General features: G+C 39.4%; 5 protein-coding genes across 9 annotated transcripts in view; 1 reads left to right on the forward strand and 4 right to left on the reverse strand.

Moving 5' to 3' along the window:
* On the forward strand, window positions 1-2,137 carry fgf1a (fibroblast growth factor 1a). Its single transcript, XM_061047816.1, has 3 exons — window positions 1-300; window positions 798-901; window positions 1,096-2,137. Exons 1-3 carry the CDS (start codon window positions 135-137, stop codon window positions 1,285-1,287), a joined length of 462 nt encoding a protein of 153 aa, XP_060903799.1. The 5' UTR covers window positions 1-134; the 3' UTR covers window positions 1,288-2,137.
* Window positions 2,138-2,416: 279 nt separating this feature from the next.
* LOC132981761 (NEDD4 family-interacting protein 1-like) lies at window positions 2,417-9,223 on the reverse strand. The gene is made up of 8 exons (XM_061047815.1): window positions 9,034-9,223; window positions 7,942-8,035; window positions 6,306-6,445; window positions 6,093-6,180; window positions 4,949-5,073; window positions 4,751-4,817; window positions 4,527-4,635; window positions 2,417-4,125 (listed from the first exon to the last, which is right to left on the reverse strand). The coding sequence occupies exons 1-7, from the start codon at window positions 9,067-9,069 to the stop codon at window positions 4,529-4,531; spliced, it is 657 nt and encodes a 218-aa protein (XP_060903798.1). The 5' UTR covers window positions 9,070-9,223; the 3' UTR covers window positions 2,417-4,125; window positions 4,527-4,528.
* A 940-nt stretch (window positions 9,224-10,163) lies between these two features.
* Window positions 10,164-12,500, reverse strand: gnpda1 (glucosamine-6-phosphate deaminase 1). 3 transcript variants are annotated; one of them, XM_061047817.1, is made up of 7 exons: window positions 12,355-12,500; window positions 12,000-12,127; window positions 11,548-11,649; window positions 11,251-11,433; window positions 10,962-11,146; window positions 10,546-10,720; window positions 10,164-10,444 (listed from the first exon to the last, which is right to left on the reverse strand). In XM_061047817.1, the coding sequence occupies exons 2-7, from the start codon at window positions 12,121-12,123 to the stop codon at window positions 10,383-10,385; spliced, it is 831 nt and encodes a 276-aa protein (XP_060903800.1). In that variant the 5' UTR covers window positions 12,124-12,127; window positions 12,355-12,500; the 3' UTR covers window positions 10,164-10,382. The 3 variants fall into 3 exon arrangements, with proteins under 3 accessions (XP_060903800.1, XP_060903802.1, XP_060903801.1); XM_061047819.1 differs by having other exon boundaries at window positions 12,404-12,422; XM_061047818.1 differs by lacking the exon at window positions 12,355-12,500 and adding an exon at window positions 12,213-12,329.
* A 514-nt stretch (window positions 12,501-13,014) lies between these two features.
* Window positions 13,015-21,949, reverse strand: hspa4b (heat shock protein 4b). Of its 2 annotated transcripts, none has more exons than XM_061047821.1 (19): window positions 21,642-21,949; window positions 21,013-21,070; window positions 20,658-20,798; window positions 19,105-19,227; window positions 18,860-18,959; window positions 18,572-18,705; window positions 18,224-18,468; window positions 18,057-18,133; window positions 17,193-17,344; window positions 16,940-17,046; window positions 16,719-16,852; window positions 15,428-15,612; window positions 15,212-15,295; window positions 14,935-15,090; window positions 14,686-14,811; window positions 14,489-14,596; window positions 14,283-14,402; window positions 13,954-14,115; window positions 13,015-13,562 (listed from the first exon to the last, which is right to left on the reverse strand). In XM_061047821.1, the coding sequence occupies exons 1-19, from the start codon at window positions 21,746-21,748 to the stop codon at window positions 13,356-13,358; spliced, it is 2,526 nt and encodes an 841-aa protein (XP_060903804.1). In that variant the 5' UTR covers window positions 21,749-21,949; the 3' UTR covers window positions 13,015-13,355. The 2 variants fall into 2 exon arrangements, with proteins under 2 accessions (XP_060903804.1, XP_060903803.1); XM_061047820.1 differs by having other exon boundaries at window positions 15,212-15,307.
* A 1,405-nt stretch (window positions 21,950-23,354) lies between these two features.
* Window positions 23,355-25,668, reverse strand: part of LOC132981790 (cytochrome b-c1 complex subunit 8) — a 372,615-nt gene continuing 370,301 nt past the window's right edge. The window contains exons 1-3 of one of the 2 annotated variants that reach the window (XM_061047855.1): window positions 25,302-25,387; window positions 24,368-24,539; window positions 23,355-23,535 (exon numbers count right to left, since the gene is read on the reverse strand). In XM_061047855.1, the coding sequence (XP_060903838.1) occupies window positions 23,441-23,535; window positions 24,368-24,521 (249 nt within the window). In that variant the 5' untranslated portion in view covers window positions 24,522-24,539; window positions 25,302-25,387 and the 3' untranslated portion in view covers window positions 23,355-23,440. Of the gene's footprint in view, window positions 23,536-24,367; window positions 24,540-25,301; window positions 25,388-25,668 lie in introns of those variants that run through there. The other variant, XM_061047856.1, reaches the window with a different exon arrangement.

The raw sequence follows: 25,668 nt of genomic DNA on the forward strand, positions 1-25,668 counted from the left end.
ATCTCTCCACTCGTCCACGCGCCTGCAGACACCTGACCACTGCAGGGGACAGATAGAGCTGATTATTTTTCATAGAAAGCCATCCCTTTTCTCAATTACCCCCCCTGTTGATTCACAGCTGTGCTTTGAGCAGGATGACAGATGTGCAGACTTTTGTATCCGAGGAACAAACAGCGGACGGCGGCCTGCGGCGGGACTTCAGGCGGCTGACGCGGCTGTACTGCATGAATGGCGGACATCACCTCCAAATCCTTCCTGATGGGACGGTGCAGGGCCAGAGGGAGGACAGGGACGATCACAGTAAGGCTGCAGCGCACTGCGCATTTTACATCCAGGTCAGGCCTGCGGCATGATGCGTTCACTTCCCTGTAGTCTACTGAAGGCGTGTCGGGTTCAAAGACATCCATTCAATAAATCAGGAAGCAAATTAGAAACTTTCTGAAAAGTGGGAAAGGGAGGATATGCCAGGTTTTTTTTCACTGGCCAATTTGAAGTTTATTTTTGAAATGTGTTAATATGCTTTGCTAAAAAAAAAATGCACAAAAATAAGTAGCATGACTTGTGCAATATCCTATCTAGAATATTTATAGAGGGCCAATCTTCCAGCTCATAAACAGGTAATTAAAAAAAATGGGAAAACCTAAAAAGTGACAGTCCTAGTAACACATCCACTTCCAATGCTAAAGACTGGAGAAACCTCAGATTTGATTTTACTCTTACCAGTGGTGTTTGTGGAGTTGTATTCATAGGCCTCAGCGGCTGTGGTTTCATTTATTTGTTATTTTTCCTCCTTTCAGTTGTTTTAAAGCTCACAGCAGTGGACATCGGCGTAGTAATCATCCAAGGAACAGAAGCTGGGCGATATTTGGCCATGAGCGACGAGGGACGGTTGTACAGTTCAGTGAGTATCTACACAGCCCACCTGATGATCTGTGTAATAGATCAATGCACTACACTCAGTGATGAAGGGAGCCATTATATCTGTTAGAGATGGATCGCTTAATCACTGTTACACATTCTTGATCTAAACTTTTAACCTCAATCCAACCATTAAAGTGCTGTCAGCTGCCCCCGTGCATGTTCTGTCTCCCTCAGGTCACAGTGACTGATGAATGTTACTTCCTGGAGAAGCTGGAGGAGAACCACTACAACACATATAGACCTCAGAAATATCTGGAGGAGAACTGGTACGTAGCTCTGAAAAAGAATGGAAAACCTAAACTGGGTCCGAGGACTCACATCGGACAGAAGGCCATCTTCTTTCTGCCCCGACAGCTGAATGAGTGACGACACACAGACCTCAACTCACTTGGAAGAGAGACTGAAGAGGACGGGTCTATTTGTTGGGAACATGCTATAGTTTGCTATTTTAGCTCGTGAACTACTATGCCATCACAAAACATGAGGACGGTAGGAAAATAGCTAATGATGTGTATAATTGTAAAGACAAAGACCAGCCACTGTTTAGTCCAAATATTAGTCCTTAGCCAAATAATGCATCAGTGTCGAAAGACTGTGCATGTTATCATTCTAACATAGACTAACAAAACGTCCCATTTCATTTGGGGGACAGTATCATCAACAGACAAACCAAATGATTCAGCTGATGTTCATGCTGATGTTTGGACCGATTCTGAAAGATTTTGTGGCACCAGGAGAAAAACACTAGATCCACTAGAACACTAATCCATCCATCCATCATCTATACTGCTTGTCCCGTTCGGCGGGTTGCTAAGGGGGGCTGGAGCCGATTCCATCTGTCATTGGGGCGAGAGGCAGGGTAAACCCCGGACTGTCAATGCCAAGTACATTAACACATACAAGGAATTTTGTCTTGGTGTTTTGGTGCAAAAAAAAAAAAAAAAACCACACACAATGATATAGTGTTGACCATTTTATTTAAATGATTAGAAAGTGTCTCCAGCTGTCCTTGAATTTTGATTGGAAAGTCACGTCAGATGTACGAAAAACACATTCCTAATGCACATTTGAGACGACGTACTGTATGGAGGATTTGCTTTATTTTACTGTAACCTACACTAAGGAAAAATCTTCTGCAACTTGATTAACACAACGAAACCCATTGACGTATCATTTTGCCGGCTTGTTTCAAAGTATAAACTCAAAGTCATTTCTGGTTTGACTGGCCTGTAATCTGCGCACTGCTCTGCCTGGGCCTCGCTGAAGAGTTGTTGTTTTATTTCACATTAACTGTTACACCGTGCAGCCACACGGTGCCACCACTGTGTACAATTTGGAGTGACGTTCATAAAGAGTGTCACTTCACTGAAACCTTTTATTTCATTTAAGTCATTCATACCCTGTTCTCTGAATGCTTCAAGTCCCTAACTGCCTTGAAAAACATTTTCCCAACTGGCTCTGGTGCACAGAAGTCAATAATCCAGACGACTCAGAATTGAGACATTAAAAGTGACGTTTATTTAACACTTACCGTTTTCTGTACAGATTCATATCAACAAAACCCAAGGGTTGCAGCTCTACATGCCATAGAAAGAAGCACAATGAGTCTGTATCAAAGCCATGGCAGATGTATGGAGTTAACTGATAAGGCTAACTGTTCAGTTTGCAGGGCCAGACTTTAATCCACACTAATTCCTTCCATTGACAACCGAGGTTAAATTAAAAACTCCAGCTTATTCCACAATTTAACAAGGAAACTAAATCATGCACCCCTGCATCATTCATTCCTTGTTCTATATGTCCGGGTGTTTAAGTCATGATGGGAAGGACCTCTGGGTTTTATTGGTTATGTTTCTAAAAGTGCACCTGCATACAAAACATTCTTTGATATAGATTTGATACCCACAAAACAGCTAACATCTTACACCTCTTAAATCAAGATTATAGAGAAAGGAAAAATAAACACCTGTCAATTTAATCTTAAGGCAAAAGTCCCACCTGAAAATGGAATTTGAGTTATTTTAATGCTTTTGGATAATTTGTTACAGATGTCTGAGGGAAATCATTAACGGCTGAAATCCAGACACACAGAAACCCTCTCCTCTAATCATAGAGCTTTTCCACTGACAGAGGATGAGACGCCGACTCCACTGACTCACTGCAGAGTCATGGAAAGGTCAGGCTCTCACATCTACATGAGCCGTTTGAGGATATGAACCAGAAAATGTGCTCATACACACAGAAAAAAATATCATCTTGGTTGCTGTAAGTGTCCAAAACTTGAGTGTCCCTTCTCTGTCAGCTGACCTGCTCTGAGGGTTTGTCTTCCTGACATTCATGGCCATCTGGTTTCTGGCGTTTTCTATTTTAAGAACTCAAACTGGATCATTTCACATCATATTTATAAACCAAAACTGTTTCCAGGGTGGATCATTTTACCTGATTTCAAGTAGAACAAAACATTTAACAGGTCCAAACCATAACTTCAGAAACACCGATGTCATTTGGGGCGCTCGACTGACACTGTTTTAAATCACAAGCATGTACGTTTCTGTATGATGATGCCCTTCATGAACAGTTTAACAGCAGTAGACAACACTGCCCCCTCCTGGCTAAGAACAAGGGCAACACTACTTAAAGCCAACAGGTGAGAGAAATCAATGGATATCCGTGTATCAGCATTTACAGCCTGATGAAAGCTTGCTTTTTGAGTGCATGTGGTTTCTAAAAACAGCCTCTAAAAGCCACAATAAAACCATGGAGTCAGATAAGTGCAGATTACTACGTGTGTTGCATCATGCTACGGCAAAATCTAGCGAGTGTTGTTCCATTAATACCTGTTCGCTTCAAGTGTCACCAACATGAGACTCTCCCTAATTATCGACCTTAAGGGCAGATGCATGCTTGTACGCTACCACCAAATGATATAAGGCATCACTTTTACGTTACAGACAGAGATGTAAATAGCACTTAACATTCGCCACTAATGAGTACATTGAGGGACTATTACTGTTAACCATCTTCCATTAATAAAGTTCCAAAAACAATAAAATAAAACAAGTGATATAAATCCTGAATATTTCATCCACACTTGTCTTCATCTATAACACGTCTGGCCAAATTGTTGTTTAGTGTCTTCTCTTAAATCTGAAACACTTCACGGAGCTGCAGCACGTGATGTCCGGTTCTTCAATAGCCGAGTTCCTGAATCAAGGTCAAGAGAAAATGTAACAGTGAACTCATAGGTAGTTGTTTCATATTCAACCATGTGCGGTGTGTCCTTTGTTATGTTTACATGCATTACATTACTTGCTGTAAAAAAGTTTGCCAGTGTGCCATATAAACAGACATTATAGAACAGTTAAGATGGAACCAATCAGAAATGTAATACAGACTCCTAAAACTACCAAACAGTGACGACCATCCAGCATTTTTGCAGACTTTGGAAACATTGTTATGGCATTAGACGCTCTGTGGGTGGTAAGAAATGCCAGATATTTCATGTTTTCTTTTTAAATCCAAGTACTTTACTGTATGCATATAAAAATATCTCCAGTGACAAAAAGGTATTTGATCGTAAGTGTGACTGGATTAATCCCACCTACCTCTAATAGATGAAGAGTACTCTTGTTCGGGGAAGAGTGGCATAAGTGGGATCAGCCAGTTTACGCACTCTGGAGTAGTTCACAAAGCCTCTGACGAAAAGCATGAAGCCTGGAGGTTGAAGAGAAGACATTATGCTATTCATTAAAATCACAACATGTTAAATAATTACTAAGATGCAACTGGAGAAATGCTTTTTGTTTATTTAATATTTTCTTTCACTTACCAAGGGCCAGGAACACCCACCACAACCAGTACTGCCCATCAAAGTAACCAGGGAAGTAGGTCGAAAACTGGAAGAATTATGAGATCGTACAATCAGGATCTTGTAGGATTATGAGGAACATTTTCAGAGTTTTAATCCAGTGTTCCCACACCTTTAAACTGCACGGTTAGTGTTGAATATCTATCAAACAGCTCTTACCCTGACGATAAGCACCCATTTGATGAGTGACAGGCCGAAGCCTGAGATGGCCCCGTACCGGCCAGCAGCTGAAGTGGTCAAACAGAAAGACAAGAAAAAGCCGATCCAGTTGAACAGGAATGCCACTGGAGAAAAAAAGAAAAGAATAATTAATGAAAAATGGAAACATTTGGTAAAATACCAAACAGATGTCTTACAGCATGTCCTAACAGCACTCAACCATTTGATATCACGTCCCACATCGGACGCTGGGTGTCCACACCGCACCCGTTAAATATTCACTTCTTTGCTTTGTCAGTTTCAGTTACATCGAGTGCTTTCGTATTAAAAGGTGGACAAACAGAAGTGTGGTGATTTGTATTGATTAACAGTTGACTCGCATCACCTCACTCAAAGGCTAGTCAATAAATGTCTCGCGGTGAGCCAAATAAAGTTTTTCTCCAGTGTTGACAAAAGTCAAAGCACAACATTTCAACACGGATATGGATATTATTAATGCACCAATATCCCCCCTCTGTAAAACAAGCTAACAAGCTCCGTTGAGTGAGAAAAGCAAGACACTGCCAGTGCTTTGTTGAGTCCCCGCCTTCCTTGTTACTCATCCATGTCTACACAAGCCTAATCAATGAAAACAAAAACAAGGCCTTGCCTCATTTTATTTCAAGCTGCATCACTTGCAGGAAGTTAAGACACTCAAATAGTTAAGATTTTGTGGCTTACACTCATGCCACAACGCTTTTCAAAGTAATCAACTGGCTGGCACACATTCTCCATCTTTTGCAAGAAGACAAATTTGTGAGGCGAGTGTGCAGACCATCCATTAAATAGTGTAAGGCCCCGAGTCCACCTTGCGTTTCTTTTTTTCTGAGCACGAGTAGTGAGTATTTGCAGCAGCAGATGGCTGCCTGGACAAAAAGCCCAGCTCAGCGCCTTTTTCCCCGAGCGCTCCCCCTTTTTGTGCATCAAGTTGAGAAACTTTCACTGTTGACGTAATCAGCACTCTTTTCAAAATATAAGATATTCCTCATATTTTCACCTCTATCGGATCATGACTTTTACCCACATCCTCCTTGCTCCGTGTCTGACTGCTTCAGAACTAAAATGTATTTTAAGTCTAGCATTGAATGTCCAATCTAGTTCTTACTGAAGAAAGTCAGCATGAAGATGCCGTCATTTCCTATTCTCAGCTGGTCGGCATCTTCAAAATCATCCCTGGCCACAAAGTCGTCCTCCTGCAGTAAAAGTAAAGAGTTCATTGTGATTATCTCCATTTTTCTTTTAAAGGTGTTTGAGAATTGGTGGATTGTAAAGACACTTTATTTATGTAACTGTCTGTTTGAAAATAAAACCAGTGTACCGTGACTCTTCCAGTGACCAGGGGGATGGCTGCCTCTTCTTTGCTTCTCTCAGCTTCATCGTAGGAGGGTAAACTGGTGGCAACGCTGTAGGAGGGGGGGTTAGGGAACCTGCTTCCGTCTTCTTTGTATTCAAAGAAAGCTGTGAGGGTGAAAAGCAAAACTATTCATCCACGTACAGATAACATAGCCAAACATAAACGTTTCTAATTATTATCAATCATGTTCATAAGTTGGGCTAATGTTCAAGCTGTAATCCAAAGGTTCCAACCCTTCAAAGCAACATTTGTGGAGACTGTGAGGCTAACTGTAAAGTTCTTTCAAAGGTGTGATGATCATATCTATTGAAGCCAGACCTCTGTGATTAAACAATATTGTCCGAATCGCAAAAAAGGTTCAAGCTGAAAAACTTTTTGGACATTTTAACTTTCAAACAGCAGAAACAACGGTAACAGCTAGTTTGTCCCAACTTTGTGAATGCAGACACTTGTGCAGAATTATCCAAAGTATTTCAGGACAGCACACCAAAATCTTAAATATCCACTTTTTTTTTTATTGCAGCAGAGGTTTCGGGCAAAGCCCTTCTTCAGTGGCTTCAGGCAGACAAACTCAGACTGACCAGTCACTGGCAGATATTACACAGATAAACGTCTTTATATATTTTTCATTATAGTCTAAAGAACATCTCCACAGTAATGATTGGATCTGTTTCATCACCCTTACTATAAATACATCTAACACCAGTTGGATTCTCCTTGTGGACACTGTTATCTCCTCAAACAGACTGACTGATAAACAGACACAATACTAGGTTATTAGAGTCATTCCTTCAAAAAAGGCTAGACGCTAGGATAAAGTATTAAATTGTTTATATTACAGAATTAAATGTGTCTAAACAGTAGCCGCAGAGCTCAAAGAAAGTAGTGTGGGCTGACTTTAGCAGCATTTATGAAGGTTTTGACAGAAAAAAAATACTTCCACTTCCTTTTATTTGAAGAGCAGAAGCAGCTGAGATTAACATCAGATCAAGGGGGGGATGAGTAATAATAGGAAGGAGGACATTAATAGTGTGTGTGTCCATTACGTTAATGTTCTGTACAATACTAGCCCAGACTCTTATCTGGGTCATTTGGCAGCTCCCAAGAGAGCTCCTTTATGTTGTCCAAACACAAACTGCATCGAACCAGATCAATGGACTCACACTAGAGCTCAAGGCTACACCCACTTATGCAATGGCTGACTTTTGCCCTCATAAGAAGTGAGATTAGAAACATCAAAAGCACAAAAGCCATTAGCTCTTACATTAATCATTCAACAACTGAAATTGCAAGACAGATGAGAAATTATACACATGTTCAATTATCAATACACTCTAAAAGTCATTTTGTTAGAAGTCAGTGGTAAATATGTAGTTTAGCACAAATTTTTGACCTTCGCCGTATGGTTAAGGTTGCTTGTCAAAAGGAAAAAATAATAATAATTGTTTTTGTTGCTACTAGTACTTCTTTACTCATGCTGCTTCCGGGTGCAACCTTCAATTTTAATCAAGAATTAGCTTTCAGAAGCACTACATTTTAAATATTTCTCCCACTTCTGTGTATCTCCATTAGCTGACATGGGGCTGTGAAGGTTCCCAACCTGCATTTGCTGCTGCAATGCTGCTGTAGGGTGGCGGTGCGTCCGGGGCGGGACCCTCCAGTGATGACTGGGCGGGCTCTTCCTCATTCACCAGCTAAAGGAATGTAAACAAAATGCAAAAATACAATCTGTATCAAACTTAAGTGGAATCATTCTGGAAAACACTGCTGGTTGTGATAAGATTACTTCTTTTTTTTTAACAAAGCCTTCTGCTTGTGCTTTTAGTTTCGTTAGTTGATTAAATTTGTTTTTATTTCTATTTTTTCTTCCTGTAGCACTTTGAGATTTTTTGGGGAAAAATGTAAAGTGCGTTACAAATTAAATGTATTATTATTATTATTATTACATCCTAAGCACTTAAACAATAGTGTTAAGTTAACCTACAAGTAGTATCTGAAAACACTGAAAGACACTGCTGGTCAGCTGACACCCTGCAGTGGCAGCTGTTTGAGCAGAAATATTGGATTGACAGGATTGTTGATTAAGTACTGATGCTGTCACAACACACACACACACACACACACACACACACACACACACACACACACACACAGTAATATTATCTAATGTGCAACAAGTGGTCATAGTAGACACGTCTACAACCATCCCCTTCTCCAGTCAGGATGGTGATAACAGTATCCTCTAGTACATCATGTAAACTACACTCCTCAATATTAACTACACATTTCGCACTCAAGATTGTCGCACTTTATCCGCTCACCTTTATAAATTAGAAATATGTCCTTCACAATAGTATTTGTCCATGTCTGTCGCTTGTATTGGTCAATGATCCAGAAGGACTGTCTGTCACTGCACAGTACTCTTACTGCTAAGGCCAGAAAACATTGGCTGACGTTTCTGTTTTGTTATACAACTACTAAATTAAAATGTGTCATATTAGCTTTAAATAATGAGCTACTGAATTATCTCCATGCGTTTCAAAGTACGTTTTATTAGTTTGATTTACTATATCCGTCGGTAGAGCTCCGTGTTTTCTCTCACTGACAGGCTAATGTTGACTTAGCTGACCGGGCTTGCAGCTAATGCTAGCTCTAAGCTCCGTTTTCGCGTCCCAGTAAAACTCCTGCTTACCTCCTGATATCTGACGTTGCTGTTTTGTTCTGCCATTGTGGAAGAGAAGCGAGATGTCGAAAACGTCCTCCTCCTTTTTCAGCGGTGAAGATGATATATTTTTAAAGGAATTTCGACAAAGAAGCACCGAAGGTAACGTTGCCTACTTGTCGGCAGTGTCCCTCCTTCTCTTCCTCCTGACGCTCGGACGGCACTAGGATTTAATGATGCCTTCAAGTGCTGTCGGAATGTCCGCAAACAGGTTGTTCTTACGGGAATGAAAAAAAGACGAATATAAAGATGTAAAATGTATATTCAGCTACTGTGATGTATCATAAATTAAAAAATACATTAAGTTAAACAATAAATTATTATTATCAACAAAATTGATTTTAAGTATCAATATTACCTCATGATATTGATATATGTATTAAATCATTATAGGCTACTTAACCTCCTGAGACCTTTTATTTCTAACAAGTTTTTTTTTTTGCTTTATGGCATTACTTACTCATGATATGTATAAAATGCATTATCTTTGAAGATTAAATAGTTTTAGAAAAACAATTCCTCTTTTGGGGACAATGTGTTTAGTGTATAACACAATATCAGCTGTGTGAAATAACAAATCTCACTTTCAATACAAATGCAAACAACACAACATATTTAAAAGGCCTTCGAAAATCTTTTTTTCCTCCACAACACAGTTGTCTCCTACTCCAGAGACAGGCAAAAAGAGAAGTGTAGAGTAATTTAAATTAGCTGACATAATTTTCTTCGGTAACATTTTGACAATTGTACATGCTTCTTGAAGTACAATATAGAAGAAATCTTATGACTAAGATAAGTTTGAAGTACCCCTGAATTGCACTTAAATGTAGTAAACCTACTTGTTAGAGTAAATGTAATTAGTTAAATCTCACACCTGGCGAGAAGTTCTAATTTTTCATAAACTTACTAAGTAAAGAATTTGTAAATAATAATATTAATAATAGGTTCATTGGGCCATCAATTCCAGCATTAATCTGGAAGTAGAAGCTTCCAAGGATCACTTAAATGCAACACTGGTTGTTCCCTATTGTCATGTGACTGGAGGAACAGACTGTATACCTCAGCACTATCCAAATACCACACACAGACAAAGGAAGACGTACAAATTAAATGCACTTTATTTCAAAGAGCAAATGTGAAGCAAAGCTGTAAAAACACGGCCTGACGCTACAGCACCTAATTATTACTGCAAGTATTAGTCAAACAACACCAAGCACTGCTCAATGTAAAAAAATATATCTCCACCGGAAGATAAAGGAATCACTGGAGTGTTATTTTTTTTTAAGGACATTGATGAACAAAGTTTGGAAAAGATCTTCTCAGTTCTTCATTTGTTCCGAAGAAGGTGTCTCGACCAGCTTGTTGTGCACGTACATCATCCCTAACAACAGGAGAAGAATCAGAATGTTTACTCTGGATTATGTTTGTTGTGCAAATATTTTTGCTTAATATGAAAGGGCTGGCTTTTTGATTCAGTCTCACCTTTAAAGTACTTAACAGTTTTGACACGCAGTTCTAAGGTGGCATCTTCGTCACATACAAAAACAGTCTGTTGGTGTTGTTGGAATGCAGACACTGTCCACATGTGATTCACGCCTTCCTCTATAGCTTTGTATAAAGCAAATGCCTTGTGTGCTCCAGTGATGAGAATCATTACCTAAGAAGAGAAAAAAGTGACCTGTAGCCTGAGAAAGCACAACTTGCAATCTGTGTTTCCTGTCGAGTCAGCGGGGATTCAATGACAGAGCGATTTAGTGTTCCACAAATCAAAGCAAATATGTGGAATAAACTGATTCCTGACATGTGGTATATTTGAAATATTGCAGAAAAAGACAACAGAAGTAAGACCTTAAGCACAAATACAGGAAAAACTGTTTATATTCATCTAGACTTCTAACCTCTTTTGCATCCATGACAGTTCCCACTCCCACAGTCAGAGCCATGGTGGGCACCTTTGAGAGATCCCCGTCAAAGAATCGGGCATTAGCCATGATGGTGTCCTTTGCCAGGGTCTTCACTCTTGTTCTGGAAACCAGACTTGAACCAGGCTCATTAAAGGCGATGTGGCCATCTGGCCCAATACCTAACAGGACAAAGGGGAATTATTTGATTTTTTACTGTCTCTTCATCAGTGACAGGGAAAATCAATAGATAACAAAATAGGTTTGAAAAGCTTGAATGCAATACCTCCGACAAAGAGCTCGATCCCCCCCGCTGCTGTTATCTTTTCCTCAAATGAGTCACACTCTGCCTGCAGGTCAGCAGCGTTGCCATCTAGGATGTGGGTATTCTCGGCTTTTATATCTATGTGCTTGAAGAAGTTATTCCACATGAAGGAGTGGTAGCTCTCTGGGTGATCTCTGGGGAGCCCTTAATATAATTTTAGGACAGCTTGTTATGCAAGACCATAGCTTTCAACCATTTCTAAATGTGTAAACATTTTATTTTGGGGCAGAGAGAGAGAGAGAGACAGTGAAGACTTACCCACATATTCATCCATGTTGAATGTTTTTACATACTGGAAGGAGATTTCTCCATTCTTGTAGTACTCAATCAGTTTCTTGTAACATCCCAAAGGGGTGCTTCCTGAAGACAGGCAAATGTTTACAGTGCATACAGTACACAGTCTTTCTATTTCAGGAGACCTGACATTTCTTTTTTTGCATTTTCTCTATAATTTTAAATTCTCAGATGGAAAGGGTATTATATTACTTTTATACTATTTTTTTTTTCAAGCAACGCCTTCACTTTCCAATATGCTTTAAGCACTTTTCATGAATGGATAACAAAGTTTAACCTCGTGGCTGTTTCCGTCTTGAATCTGCATATGTGGTGGAAATACTGCTGACTATGTCCGTTTTCACACTGTGATAAGTGACTCAAATCCTAAGTTTAAAAAAAACATCATCAAGACAACAGTTAAAGCCTCTGCTTACCTGTTGGGAGCCCTAAGGTGAGATATTTGTCCGGACCAGGTCTGAACAGTATAATCTTGTTCCTGATGTACTTGGCAGCCCACTCGCTCGCCTGGTCGTAGTCATTGAGGATGATCAGCTTCATCGTCCTGCAGGGGAAAAAGCACAAGTGAAGAAGAACGCGTTGCTTGTCAAAAGAAGGTCAACCTCGAATTGGTTCAGGACAAAACACACCTTATTTAGACTTTACACTCATCAAGGGAACTATATAACCACACAACAGTAAAATGGGATTACTGTAGCCTACGTGCATTTAAGTTGATAACAAGCTCGCGAAGGGCTTTGACACAACTTCGCAGTTCTGCCAAAACTTTACCTGTTGCATTAGCGTCCTATCAAAACACAAAGACGTGGTGAACTAGTACCTCGTAGTGCCTTTACTCGCAGCAGACAGGATCTGGATGGATCATGTGATTCCTGCTGGGAGTGCTAACAGCGCTACCGGCGGAGGACCCGCGTACTGAAGACACTCACCATAAGCGGCTGATATTAGTGAGCCCGGAAGCTACGTAGTTATTATGACTTGAGGCGTGAAACCACTTAAGGTGCCGTTACAGTATACAAATCCGGGAAGTTGGAAACTGGTTGGATGATTTATAGCTTTTAAACAAACATGCAGTGTTGTTGGTTACGTATTTCACAGAGCAGGGATGACGTATTTAGTCAGCTCGGATTCCTGCAAGGACGTTCATAGCGGTTGCTAGGCGACACGAAAATAATAACTTAATGGTAGATTTCGTACTACATAATCATTACGTCTCTGTTATTCAAACACCAACTATTTACTCTGTATATGTATTTGGTAAGCCCGGTTTATTTAAGATTTTCTTTTTTTAAAATAACTCATACAATTATCGAATCGGCCAAATCTGTTTAGTGTTCAGTAGTCAGGACAGGTATCTTCACTGGTACTTATTAGTTAAACAGAAGCTTAACTGGGTACCTTTACTAACCAAAGTAACAAAGATGAAACATGTGATTTTCAATAACTTTATTAAAACCATATTGTGACACAGACCAGAACATGTACAGAGCACACAACAGAAATAAATACCATCATGTGTACAGCGCTCGTTGTCAAACAGGCTTATTGCAGCTGGCTTTTTGATTTATGTCATCCAGAAAGATTGAGGGCATGCTATGTCATCAGAGAGATCAGGAGCTGGGCTCAGTGTGCTAATCACACTGCCTGCTTTTGACTGTGGAGTGCAGTTCCTGAAACACTTTACCTGCTCTGATATACACCCAGGCTGCACCTCATTCTCAAGCAACCAGCACCCATTAAGCTTTGCTCAGGGAGGCATTTAAGAGGCTGCTTTAATCAAGGTCCATTCCAGGCTTGTTTTCTGTGGATTCTGAGCTGGGGTTGCTTGTGTTCTCAGTTGTTCCCTTGTCTGCAGTTTCTTCCTGGGGTTTCTCCTGACCATTGACAGGTCCGTTTTGCTCTGCAGGTGTGTCTTCCTTGGGCAGCTCAACCTTGGGCTTGGGTTTGGTCACAACAGGGTTGCAAGTGGAGAACAGCTCCTAGAAAGTTACACAAAGAAAAACAACATGTAATAATGGTTTTCAGTTTATAAAGCTGTCTGGCTCAGTAACATTTGAAAAATACACAATAGTAACGATGTTGGATAGGGGAACTCAGTGTTCTGTGTGTCAATGGAAACATTTGTGAAGAAAAAATTGTAGATATTTTTTTACTACGAGAATAATCAAGTCATTTCGTTAATAAGTGATTTGGCAGCCTATATGGTTTGAATATTTCAAGACCCAAAATCCCCATAATGTCATTTTTTAACTTCAATTCATCACGGTTCCTGTGTCATTTGTTTACTACATTTATTTGTTGTCCTAACCCATTATGCATTTACTTTTTCAGGCATTTGGTAATATTTCGTTTGAATAAGAAGGCACTTACCCTTGTTTTTGCTTGAATGTCTTTGATTTTGACAGAGGGATCCAACGCCAAGCTCTCTTTGCTTTGCTGGTTCATGGCGCTGTTCATCCAGATCATTGCGTCGTTGGTCAGCTTGTCCACTTTGGTGACATCTGCCTCATCTAGATGATCGTACTGCTCCTCCTGTAATATCAAAGGGGAATATCAGGAGCACTGTTGCTGATTCATTCAATCACCTCGTATTAAGGTAACAGATTTTGAGGGACATACAGTAAAATGTTTTATGTCAAGTAAATGCTGTTGTAGGGAGATAAAAAAAAAAAACACATTTAAAAGGCCTTTAGTGTTACCTTCATTTTGTATGCCTCAACAAATTTCATGTACTGCTGGATCTGTTTTCCCATTTCCTCAAATGCTTTAGGTCTCTCCTCAGCCTCTGTGTACCTGTCCTGAATGGGCTGGCCAAGTTTCTAAAAGGAGAAATAGTATAAATGTTTGTTAAGAAATATGTATCAGGTACTCTATGAAAAAAAAAATGTACTTTTGAAAATAATACCTTTAACTCTGCCAGTTTGTCAATGTACACTTGTTTGGATTGGTCCTCTCCATCTTCATACAGCCAGTTCTCAGTGTCCTCCAGTTTTAATGACAAAGCGTCTCTGTCCTACAAATAAAAAATAGTCTCAACAGGACTGCAAAATCTGTTGTAAAGGGATATGAGAGAAGAGCATCAGAGGTAACGTTTTTACTTACAGTTTCACTGACAAACTTCTCCAGCATCCCGTGCAGTTTGTCCCTCATGTCGTACACGTACTCCTCTACATAATTCTTAGCATCATTCCTCTCCTTCTCCAGCTTGTCCTGCATGATCATCTTACCCTGAGAAGAAGCCAAACAGCAACTGTAACCACTCAACACTTCAAAATAGATCAAGTAATTCAAAAATGACAGATGTGCGAATGAAGTGATGGACGTTTGTGTCATGGCTGGAAGTTTAGTTACCTCATTCTCTACAAAAAGGTTGAGCATGTCTTCTGCTAGCTGCCACTGTGGACTGTTTTCAATGGGAAGCTCCAACACTTTTGTTTTGACTTTGGGCTTTTTGGCCTGTGGGGGCTGGTCATTCTTCTTCTCGCCTTTGCCTTCCTCTGGGGTAGTCTGAGAGGTAAGAGAATAACAATTTACAACAAAAGTTAAATATCTGTTCTGTCATTTAGACAAGACAGAGCCAATGAACTGGTAGTTTTGCGTTTGTGTAACACAAAATTGAGCATCTCACCTCCATCTCTTCATTCTCACGGGGCGTCTTCTCTTCTGTTTCTTTCTGAGCATCTCCCTGACCCTGCTGCTCGTCCTGATCAGTCTGCATCTTGCTCTGAACAAGAGTCATGAATAACTTTTTGGTCTCAAAATTGCAGTGGAAATAGCAGAACACAAACTGATCTTATGTTCACTGTAAAAGGACAATTTAGGATGAAATAACGTTTTTTTTCACCTCTCCCTCCTTCTCGTTGGCCTGTTCTGTTTCCATGGGCTCCTCTGACTCATCCGACTTCTGCACTTCAACCAGGGAGGCGCTGGACACGCTGAAGATGCCGTGGATGTTCACTCGCACCTTGACTTTCACCTTGGAGCTCTCACCAGATGCCTGTGGGACAACCTTCTGGACCATAAACTGACCTGTAAGGAGGACAGGGGAATGAGTTATGACCAAGATTCAGTAGGGAAAAGGCCTTTCCTGATGCAATTAGTGTCAGCATGTGTGGTAGTGTCTTGGCGTTGATCAACCAGGATATTCTCAGGAGTTTGTAGGCCATGCAAAGGCTGAAGGAGAGTTATTATTGGAAAGAAGCATGAGTGGACACTATGACTGTTAATCTGCTGGATGTGCAAGTAAACCCCTGGGCCCAGTTTTTGAAACTTGAAAGAAATGTAATCTGATTAAAGCTATCAGAACATATCAAACTGAACAAAAGGTTGTACAAAGAAAAAAAGAGCATGTGTAAAGTTTTAGTTTTGACCTGGATTAAACCTACAGTATGTGTCAATCCAAACTTTTGAGCAGGATTTAAAAATTAAATAAATAAAAAAGCCAAAGGGTGGATTTAAAGCAAATTCCAGGAACAAAAATCAACATGTTGTTTTCAGTTGGTCAAACAGTAAAGCAGTTGAATCATGTAGTAAATACTCTCAACAGTCTTTTAAACTTTGTACTAAAGTTGCTAAACTGTTTCAGAGACATGGATACAAGGATTTGGTGCCCATTAAATAAAACACCAAATCTGTCAAAGACAAAAATTCTTTTATTTGACATTTTATTGATCACTTTAGATTGATTACAAAGGCAGAAGTATGTTTAAACTATTTAATAACGTATTACATATAAGTGAACTTCATGCCTCTATCAAGAGCCAGAACATTGTTTTTACTAAATCCATCTGGTCAGATTCTATCACCGCTTGTCCTGGGTTAGTTTAGCATATATTAAATGATACATTTCATTTGTTGTTATTCTTTTTCCATTTGGGTCAGGACGGTTTAAAAGAGATCTAACACGGACAGTTAGGTTTATATTGAGATAAGTGATATGTGTTCCCTTTCAGACTACAGTTATCCAGATTATTTTTAGTCTCAAAATGTTTATCCTGATCAGGCTGAGTATATCCAATGTTCCTGTCATTAAAAAAAGCCACAATAGTACGAATGAATAGCTGATCCAGGATAGCAAAAGACAGCTTTTTTCCAATCCGGATCATTCTTATCCTGACTAAATATCAGTTGCTTACCAATAGTGGGATCAGGGTAGGGCAGCTCATTGGGGCTGTTGTAGTAGGCCTCCAAAGAAAAAGGCTCTTTCCTGTAGAAGGTCAGCACTTTGGAGAAAGGTGCTGCGTGGTTCCTGGGAAATACCTCACAATCACTGGAACAAGAAAATGTTTCAGTTATTATCCGATTCATCAAGACCAGAGACAGAAGTCAAGAAATATATAAATAAAAAAACATTTACCTCAACCCTTCCTCTGCAGCAGAATGCCACTTCAAGGAGATGGGATAGGGAGCAACGTCTGTGATGGAGAATTCACGCACTTTGAAGGCAGGTGACAGGATCGCACACTGTGAAGACACAACCAGTGTTTCAATGACAACTCATTATAGAAAAACTTTAATCTAAAATCCTCCTGGTCACATTCTTTTAAATACAGTAACAGGTCCTTGAAGGAGCTCTAGGACAACAGTTTTTTTTTTTTAAAAAGACAAACCTGCAGAGCACATCCTCTGGCCACAGCTTCGTCAGCATTCAGTGTGGTACTTAATTCCTTCCCGAAGAATTTGCTGATTCTCTCTTTGACAGCCGGGATCCTGGAAGCTCCACCCACTATCTCTACTGCATAGATGTCTTCCTTTTTCAGTTCTAATGGAACAAAACACATTCTTGTTACAGAACAATCCTATACACTTGAAAACTAAGAATATTTAAAGATTAGGATAATAGTTAAAGGAGCAATATGTATCTTTGACATGTAGAGTTTTAAATGTGTACTGCAGCCCAAATTCAAAACATCTGAGAGCTGTCTCCTGCTGCCTCTCCTCCTTAGAGTCCATGTGTACACGGGTTGCCATGTCGCGGACACTGAAGCTTCAATGTTTAGCCAGCTGTGCATTGGTCTTAAAAACTTTTCTGCACTCTAACCTCTCTCCATTTATAAAACGCATCTCCAATAATTATCCTAATTTAACCACATTTCTGGTCACGGAGCTTATTAGGAAAATGCAGAGGCTTTTTAGGTCAGGTATAATCAGTTACATCTGAACCAGTTTGCTTGCCCGCTTCGCAGCACCTGTTGGTTTGCCGTGGTAACTGGTCTCATATATGACAAACATAGGGGCATCCAAAACAATTTGGGGGTGCCTTAAAACCGACTACCTTCTCTGGTCAAAACAAATTTAGACCATTCTGTACCGGAATCTAAACTCAAAAGGAGGACATACTGGCTGCTGCATTGTTGTCAGAGTAGCATATTTCCTAAATGTCTGATGATATACTAAGATCATTTTATAATTTAATTCAGTAGATATATTGAATATTGCTCCTTTATATAAAGTGAAGTTGACCCTTTACTCACTGGTTTGTTCCAGCAGACTCTGCAGAGGAGACTCGACGCGTGCCAAAATATCACCACACATCGCTTCAAACTGACCCCTTGTGCAAGAAAAAAGTTGATGAGCATGACTTAAGCTTTAAAAGAAACAATACAACTGAATCGACCAGATTATTTCTTGATGGCTCTACCTGTTCATTTTCCCAGTTACATCAATGTCATTCATGAAGCACTCGATGTTGAGCGGCAGGTCGGAGGAGTTAGCACTCATCAGTTTCTTCAGTTTTTCACACTCCTGGTAGAGTCTGACAAGAGCTCGGGGCTTAGTCTTGACATCCAGCTTGTACTTCTTACCAAATTCCTCACAGAAGTACTTCACCAGCATCTCGTCAAAGTCCTTTCCTCCCAACTCTGGATCACAGGCTGTGGACAGGATCTACGAGACGAGGAGAGGAGGCAGAGAGAGAGGAGTGAAGCACTGATACACAGCCCCTCATAGACTGATGGACAGTTTACAGTGCACTGATTTGGCTACACACCTTGAGTTTGCCCTTATTAAAGGCACACACTGATGTCTGGAATCCAGAGTGGCCCAGGTCCACAAACACCACATTCCTGGCCTTCTCCTCAGGAGCAGGGAGATCCTGTTTGTAGATCCCATACGCTAAAGCCACTGTGAGGAAAATTGTTTAATTATTAATTAAGTAAACAATTAATATGATTTCAAAGTGTGCGTTTCAATGTCTAATGTTAGCCAGAGTGGCAGCTAATATTCGCAAAAATGCAAATAATTGCCCAAGCACAACCCAAAACATATGCGCACACACCTGCAGTTGTTTCATTCATCAGCCTCAGGCAGTTGAGACCAGCAATCTGAGCAGCATCTACAACTGATCTCCTCTCAGCATCAGTGTAGTAGCAGGGAACCTGGATACAATAGAAACACATTTGAAATACATTTTAGTCTTAAATATTTGTATTGTTAATCGAACAACTTGATTAGACATCAATGTGCAAACTAATCACGTTCAAGGAGAGCTTCAAAAAGTGCAAGGTCATATGTCAAACTTACAGACACAACACAATCTGCCACAGGCTTCTTAAGTGCATTCTCTGCCGTCTCCTTGAGCTTGGTCAGCAGCATGGCAGTGACTTGTTCAATGCTGAACACCTTCTCTTCCTCCATGTACATCACCTGTAATAACAGTTACATTGTCAGACAGGAGATGATTTCATTGCATTACATTTTTCTTCTTGGATGCCTCCAAATCTGTCAACAAATGACTGTCAATCTGACAACGATCACATTTCCTAACGAGCACAGTTTGACTCATCATCGTTACTTTACACTGCCAGTAGCTTTCAGGTACTATAGTCTCTCATTCTCCATTAACTGGGTCCATAATACTTTCACTGTACAAACAAGACTACATTTCAATTGGCAGCTTGAGATGACACAGACATTTCAACTTCACGAAGGACACATGCTGCTTTATAAGTGCAATAACAATATTCTTATCTAAAGCCTGAGGGCCTGCACCAGACTGACAATGGAGAGAAGATAAATTAAACAAGAGAAAAATGAATTTAGTCATCCAAGCACAATAGGATTGCATATAATATTCTAAAAAAGGATATCCATAAATCTGCCCATTCACTGTATCTTTCTGTGAAACAGGGGGGCAGATTAAAAGGGCTGAGTTAAAAATCGATTCATCAATGCATTGCAATTCAATATTGAATTACAAAATCATGAAATCGATTCTATCCATTGTAATGAAGCCCCAGTCCTGTGGGGTGCACTGTGGGTGCCGGCATACTATGATTTGCGTTGTACTGTACAGTTGCTTTACTTGACTGAACAATGTGTTTTGGAGTCAATTTGTTCTAAACCAATAGAAATAATGCACACTTGTTGTTTAATAAATGTCAGAAGGTACTGTAATTGATTTTTGGGGTATTTCTGTCATCTTTGTGTTTAACTGAATCGATATCGAAGCATATTGACGGATATCAAATTGTCATCGCATTGTGACCCAAAGAATCAAAACTGAATTGAATTGTGAGGTTCTTGTCAATACCCAGTTGTCCATAGAGCGGATGAAGTGAGCTGAATCAACTTTTTTGTAAATTGGGGAGCTGATGGGACAGGACAGAGCTCTTTATTTATATTTGATCACTCTTTCGCTCCCAAACGTTGAAATGTTATCTTATATAATACACTTAGGAGAGCTGTATGCCAGTGTTGTTTGTTTTGGAGTAAAAAAAAAAAAAAAAAAAAAACGAAGGCAAAAATAATAAAAAAAATGTTTTAAGGCATAACTAAAAATCTCTTTTAGGACTATTGTACATTTAATTCAAGTTCTCAATTTATCCATGAACATGTCTTTTAATGTACAGATGCTTTGGTAGATTGTTGATTTTCTTTGCTGTAGGGAGGAATGTTAATGTAAATTGAACATTTTTTGAAGTCAGTCATAGGTTATATTATTTTTTAAAGGAAATAATATTGCTCATCATGCGTGTCCTGGCCATGTCTGTACACTCTACAAATGTACAAACTACAAATTAATAATCATTTGAAGAAATCAATACAAAGGCAATAGTACATCAATGTCTTCTTACCTTGATGCCAGTTGTTCCTGCCGGCATTTGTGCGATGTCGTAGACCAAACTGTTTTTGAGGCGATGCACAAAGGGATCTGAGAAGGCCCTGCCATGAAACCTCTTGAAACCTTGGACTGTATTCTTGCAGTTTGTGACGACCTGTTAAAAAGAAAGAAAAAAAAAACACACAATTTGGAAAATGGTGGATTCATGCTCTGAGAACTGTGTGTGCTTTGAATTTAGTGTGTGCTGAATCCATGCCCAGTACTGGACATGTTCATACTCCATGCATTATTGAAACATTCATCCCCCATTTGTTATGTTTTTTTTTTTATTCCATATTTAGTGTTAACTGATCATCATGAAAACATACCTGGCTTTTAGCAGCTGCACCAATAGATCGATTCCTGGGTCCGAAAGAAACGCATGCTCTAGAAACAAACAAATATCGGATTAGTGAATGAGCCAGTAATACAGCTGTAGTTGATGTTGATCTAGTGTGACTATATTTTTGGTGTTGGAATATATCCACTGTATGCTTATAAACCGGTTTCATCATTGAACCATGGTCTGAAAATACAGTAACATTAGATTGATGTAGCCGTTTTGACAGCCACGATCCGGCCTCCTCCCATCATGCGCTCATTCACGCCTGCAGTAAAAAAAATATCCATCACCTGACCGGGTAAGTCAGGTATTCGTTTTAAGATTACTTCGACGATATAATCGTAATCACACCAAGAAGGACTAATTGCATCAAACGCGATGCCCTCGAGATGTCTTTATACTCACAATGGATTAGCTTCAGCTAGCATTCGCCTTAGCAATCACATGCCGTTTCCTGTTGTGAAATACACTAGCATGCTAACTTAGCTACCTAGCCAGGTTAGCTTCATTCAGTATTATGGTAAACAAAAGAGGATTCATTTACGTCCAATACCCTCTATCAGCGCTGGTAACGCAAAACAAATTGCACCAAATGATAGTTCTGACAGTACTTACGGTGTACATCGGTCGCTGTATTCATTAGCGACAGTTTCAATCCCTCCGGCTCTGGCTACCGCTACATAGCAGTTCAAGAACCCGACGTCAAATCCGACTACTGACATCTTGACTAGCTAACTGAACAGTTTATAGAGCAGTAATTACACGGAAGAACAGAAATATAGTTCAGTGCTAAAAAAATGACAGCAACAGCTACAGTGGATTTCGGTCAGCGGACAGTGATACACCCTTGTTCTTGTTCCATGAAGCTGGGTAGCAGCATGCGGTACGCCGGCTGATGCGTGAGACGTTCAGGAATCTTCTGTCTGTCATACGGACCAATAGCGTCCCACCGCAGAGCGCAGGAGGCTGCTGCCGTGCGCCACCCACAGGCGAGGAAAAATACAGCAGCACATTCTGCAGACACATATTGATTAATGCCCTTTAAAATACCATTATCCCTCCTTACACTCCAAATCTGGTCACTTACAAATGCTATAAACTCTTTAAAAAAAATCTTTGGTACTCTTGGTCTCAGCTCTTGTTGTTGGGTTCTTATAATGGTTCTTGTGATGGTCGGGTTATATATGTCTGTTGGGTATCGTGCACTTTGGGTTCTTTTCCGTTGAATTGTATTTAATTATTTTTAGTATTTTGCATTTGTTATATTGTTTTTCTGTGTTTGGTTTAGTTTGCTTTGTTCTTGTTTGTCAAAGCATTTTGTAAACCTGTGTTTTTAAAAGGTGCTGTATAAATAAAGTTATTATTATTATTATTTAACAACCTGATTTCCTCCTGGATTTAATACAGTATTTCTGATTCTTCCAGTAGCCTTCTTTAGAATAACATCTTTATTTTCAATGCCCAAGTAAAATGTAATTTAAAAAAGCCGCTCTCACATTCAGTGATTCAGAAGCAATAGTATGAAACGCTAAATATAATGTAAAAATGCATATTGTTTAATTAAGATAAGATAAAGATAAGATATACTTTATTCATCCCAGCAGGGAAATTTAGGTGTTCCAGCAGCCAGCATACATACAAACACACAACACAACACATATATACATATCCCACCCATACAAAAAAAAACATGAGCCCACAATACAGTTTGATATACGATATATGCAACTCAGGCTAAAGTTTAATAGTTTAAATGTCTTCTGTTCTTACTTAACGGGGAATCGTTATAAAGTGCAATTGCAGTAGGTAAAATTATATTATAAAAATAACTGTCACATATATTGATCTATCACATTTAACATAAAAGCACCAGCTACAACTGCCATCACTATATCAATGCCTAATGTATTGAATGAATGTCTCGAACTAAAATGATCATTAAGTTTCATTTGACTTAATTCATCTCTTAAAACTATTTAATCATTTTCATTATTTATCCCTCCACCCATTATCTTTGTCAGTAACACACCCCGGTCCCAATGTGGTATCGTCATCTTCTTGCCATTATTCAATCCATAACCACAAACTAAACAATCTTAAATTTTCAAGAAAAAAAAAATAAGTTATCACATTTGAGATATTGGAACATCTAATAGTGTGGTCTGTGCTTAGGAGATGGCTTAAGAAGGGATATATTTTTGGTTGCTATGACCTCCAATTTCAGCACTGCATTTGTACTATCATTATATCATGACATTGATCTGACCCTCATCCTCTGGGACACATAAAACCATGGAAATGTGGCTAGATTACAGCAATAAACACAGATTTCACATATTTAAATCTTTATTGGTGAAACATACAGAGTTGGATTTAATAACAGAGAGGGCAGCTTTCAGGAAAGTGGCAGGAGCTCATTCATCATTTTCATACTGAACAGGGTTCTTCCTCTTGCCCTGCTGATGGACACTGTTGCCCCAGGTGTATGTCAGGTACATGAGCGACATCGCTGCAAAAGCAAGATTATTTGAGACATTAGCACAAGCATCATCACTATTAAACTACAACTAGATGTGTAACATGGATTTTATGAATGCGAAAACATTAAAAATACATTCGAAACTAGCTGGTGAAATAGGATTTCAAATGTGTTCATTCAAAATTACATGTAAAACAAACAAAGTAAAAAAAAAAATAAGGGTATTGTCTGAATTTTGTCAAATACTAGTCATTTCACACATTAAAATTGCCATGTAGGCAATTGCACAATGTGTGAATGCAAACAGCCAATATTTCACTGACTATACCCAGAATTTTTCCTGCCAGCTCCTAGTAAATTGTCCACATTATTCTGGGTGAGCCGATGCGAGAATGCACTCAATGCAGCAGGAAATATTCAGGAAAATTCACCATGAGCCAATGGTAGGGGGTGATGATGTTTACAGTACATCCTTTGACTGTTGCAATCTATGTGCACGTATTGAAACTGCTCCATGATGTTGTTGTTCGCCAGTATGTTCTCATCTCTTTCATTAATACCGCCAATATGTTGAACTACACGTAGAATTTATTAAAAGGCAAAATTGTCATCATAGTGTCAGACTCTGTTGCTATACTCGCCATTTCTGCTGCTTTTCACGCCAATGTCCTGACTACTGGCACAGGGTTATGTGCACAGCTTACAATGTTTGTTCCAACCTTGTATTCAACCCTTCTTACAAAATACTTTTCTTTTAATCATTTAGTGCAAAATATTTTGGGAACCACCATACTTGAATGTTTTACCTGTAACTGCACTCAATTTAAATACTGATGTACAGTTTGTAATTGTAAAAACTTACGAGGGGCAACTTTGAAGAAAGAGGATGTGAATCTTCTCCACACGTTGGGGATTCCCTTGGAGAAGTAGTTGGGGAAAGCCCTCTGCTCAAAGGGCGACAGACTGTATGTGATCACATGCCTGATCTTGGCCAAGTCTCCGAAGTGTTTACCCATGTTCACCAGAGAGCCGATCTGAGGAAACAATGAGAAATTATGTTGAGGAAAAAGTAATGAGCAGGTTATATAATAAAATACAAAAACAATATGCTCTTTGCAATGAATCCAAATAATCTATTTAGGGAATGTATCCAGGGACACTTACACCAGTCTGTTTTTTAGGGGGCACTAAGGGCACTAGTAGGTTTTTTAAATGAAAAGGCACTCTATGACTATAAAATAAACAACAATTATTTATATCTGAACTATAAATACTTCTAAAACAGCATACAGAATCTGCTTGAATCTTTTGGGAAAATGGAAATGGGCTGACTCTTGCTCATCTTTTCTTGGTTGTACTTTTCTTGGAATATTTGGCTGGTCATTATGGAATAATATCTTGATGAGATGTATTAATTTTACCTGTTATTTATTAACTTTCTTGTTAATTAAGTATCTGAATCTACAATTTTAAAAACTATTCGCGGATCATAAATGTTACATTCATGACACAGATATGTCCCAAATTAGCTTCACGTGTATCTTATTTATTTTAAAATACATATATATTAACCGCCAATGAAATACTAGAAACATGACAAACAGACTAGTTAACAGTGGTTGCTAAATGTTAGCATTCTCAGCTAGCTCCAGGAGGCTAACAAGCCTCCAAGGTACAAACAGTCCTTGAAACGCCTCTACGACCGTGATCGATGATAGTTTGATTTAAAGACATCAAATGTATGCCACAAGTATTACAATATAGAGGATATGTCTCAAAAATGTTGACAATATTACCTATTCGAAGCCAAAAATTGAGGTTTCTAGCGTGACATTGAGGCTTACCGTACTGTTGCTCAACAGTGTTTGCTGATAGACTTCCGGTGTCCTTCCTTTATTTTGAAGCGCCGGTCGGCTGCCAACACTAAAGGACAATACCGCCGCCTATCGGACTGGAGTTAGGCCATTCAAAGACAGGGAAAGAAATATTTAATTTTAAAACAAGCCCCAGTTCAACCACAGTTTTTTCCCACAGGTCTTAAAAACATGAGTGGTAGGCTAGTGTCCATGTTGTAAATGGATATACTGGTTTACAGCACAAAGATGACATACCCAGAAAAGAGTAGCCAGGCTGCAGCCTTACAGTCTAGGAGTCCCTTGAGCT

The sequence above is a fragment of the Labrus mixtus genome, chromosome 10 (genome assembly GCF_963584025.1).
Source record: "Labrus mixtus chromosome 10, fLabMix1.1, whole genome shotgun sequence".
NCBI lineage: Eukaryota > Metazoa > Chordata > Actinopteri > Labriformes > Labridae > Labrus > Labrus mixtus.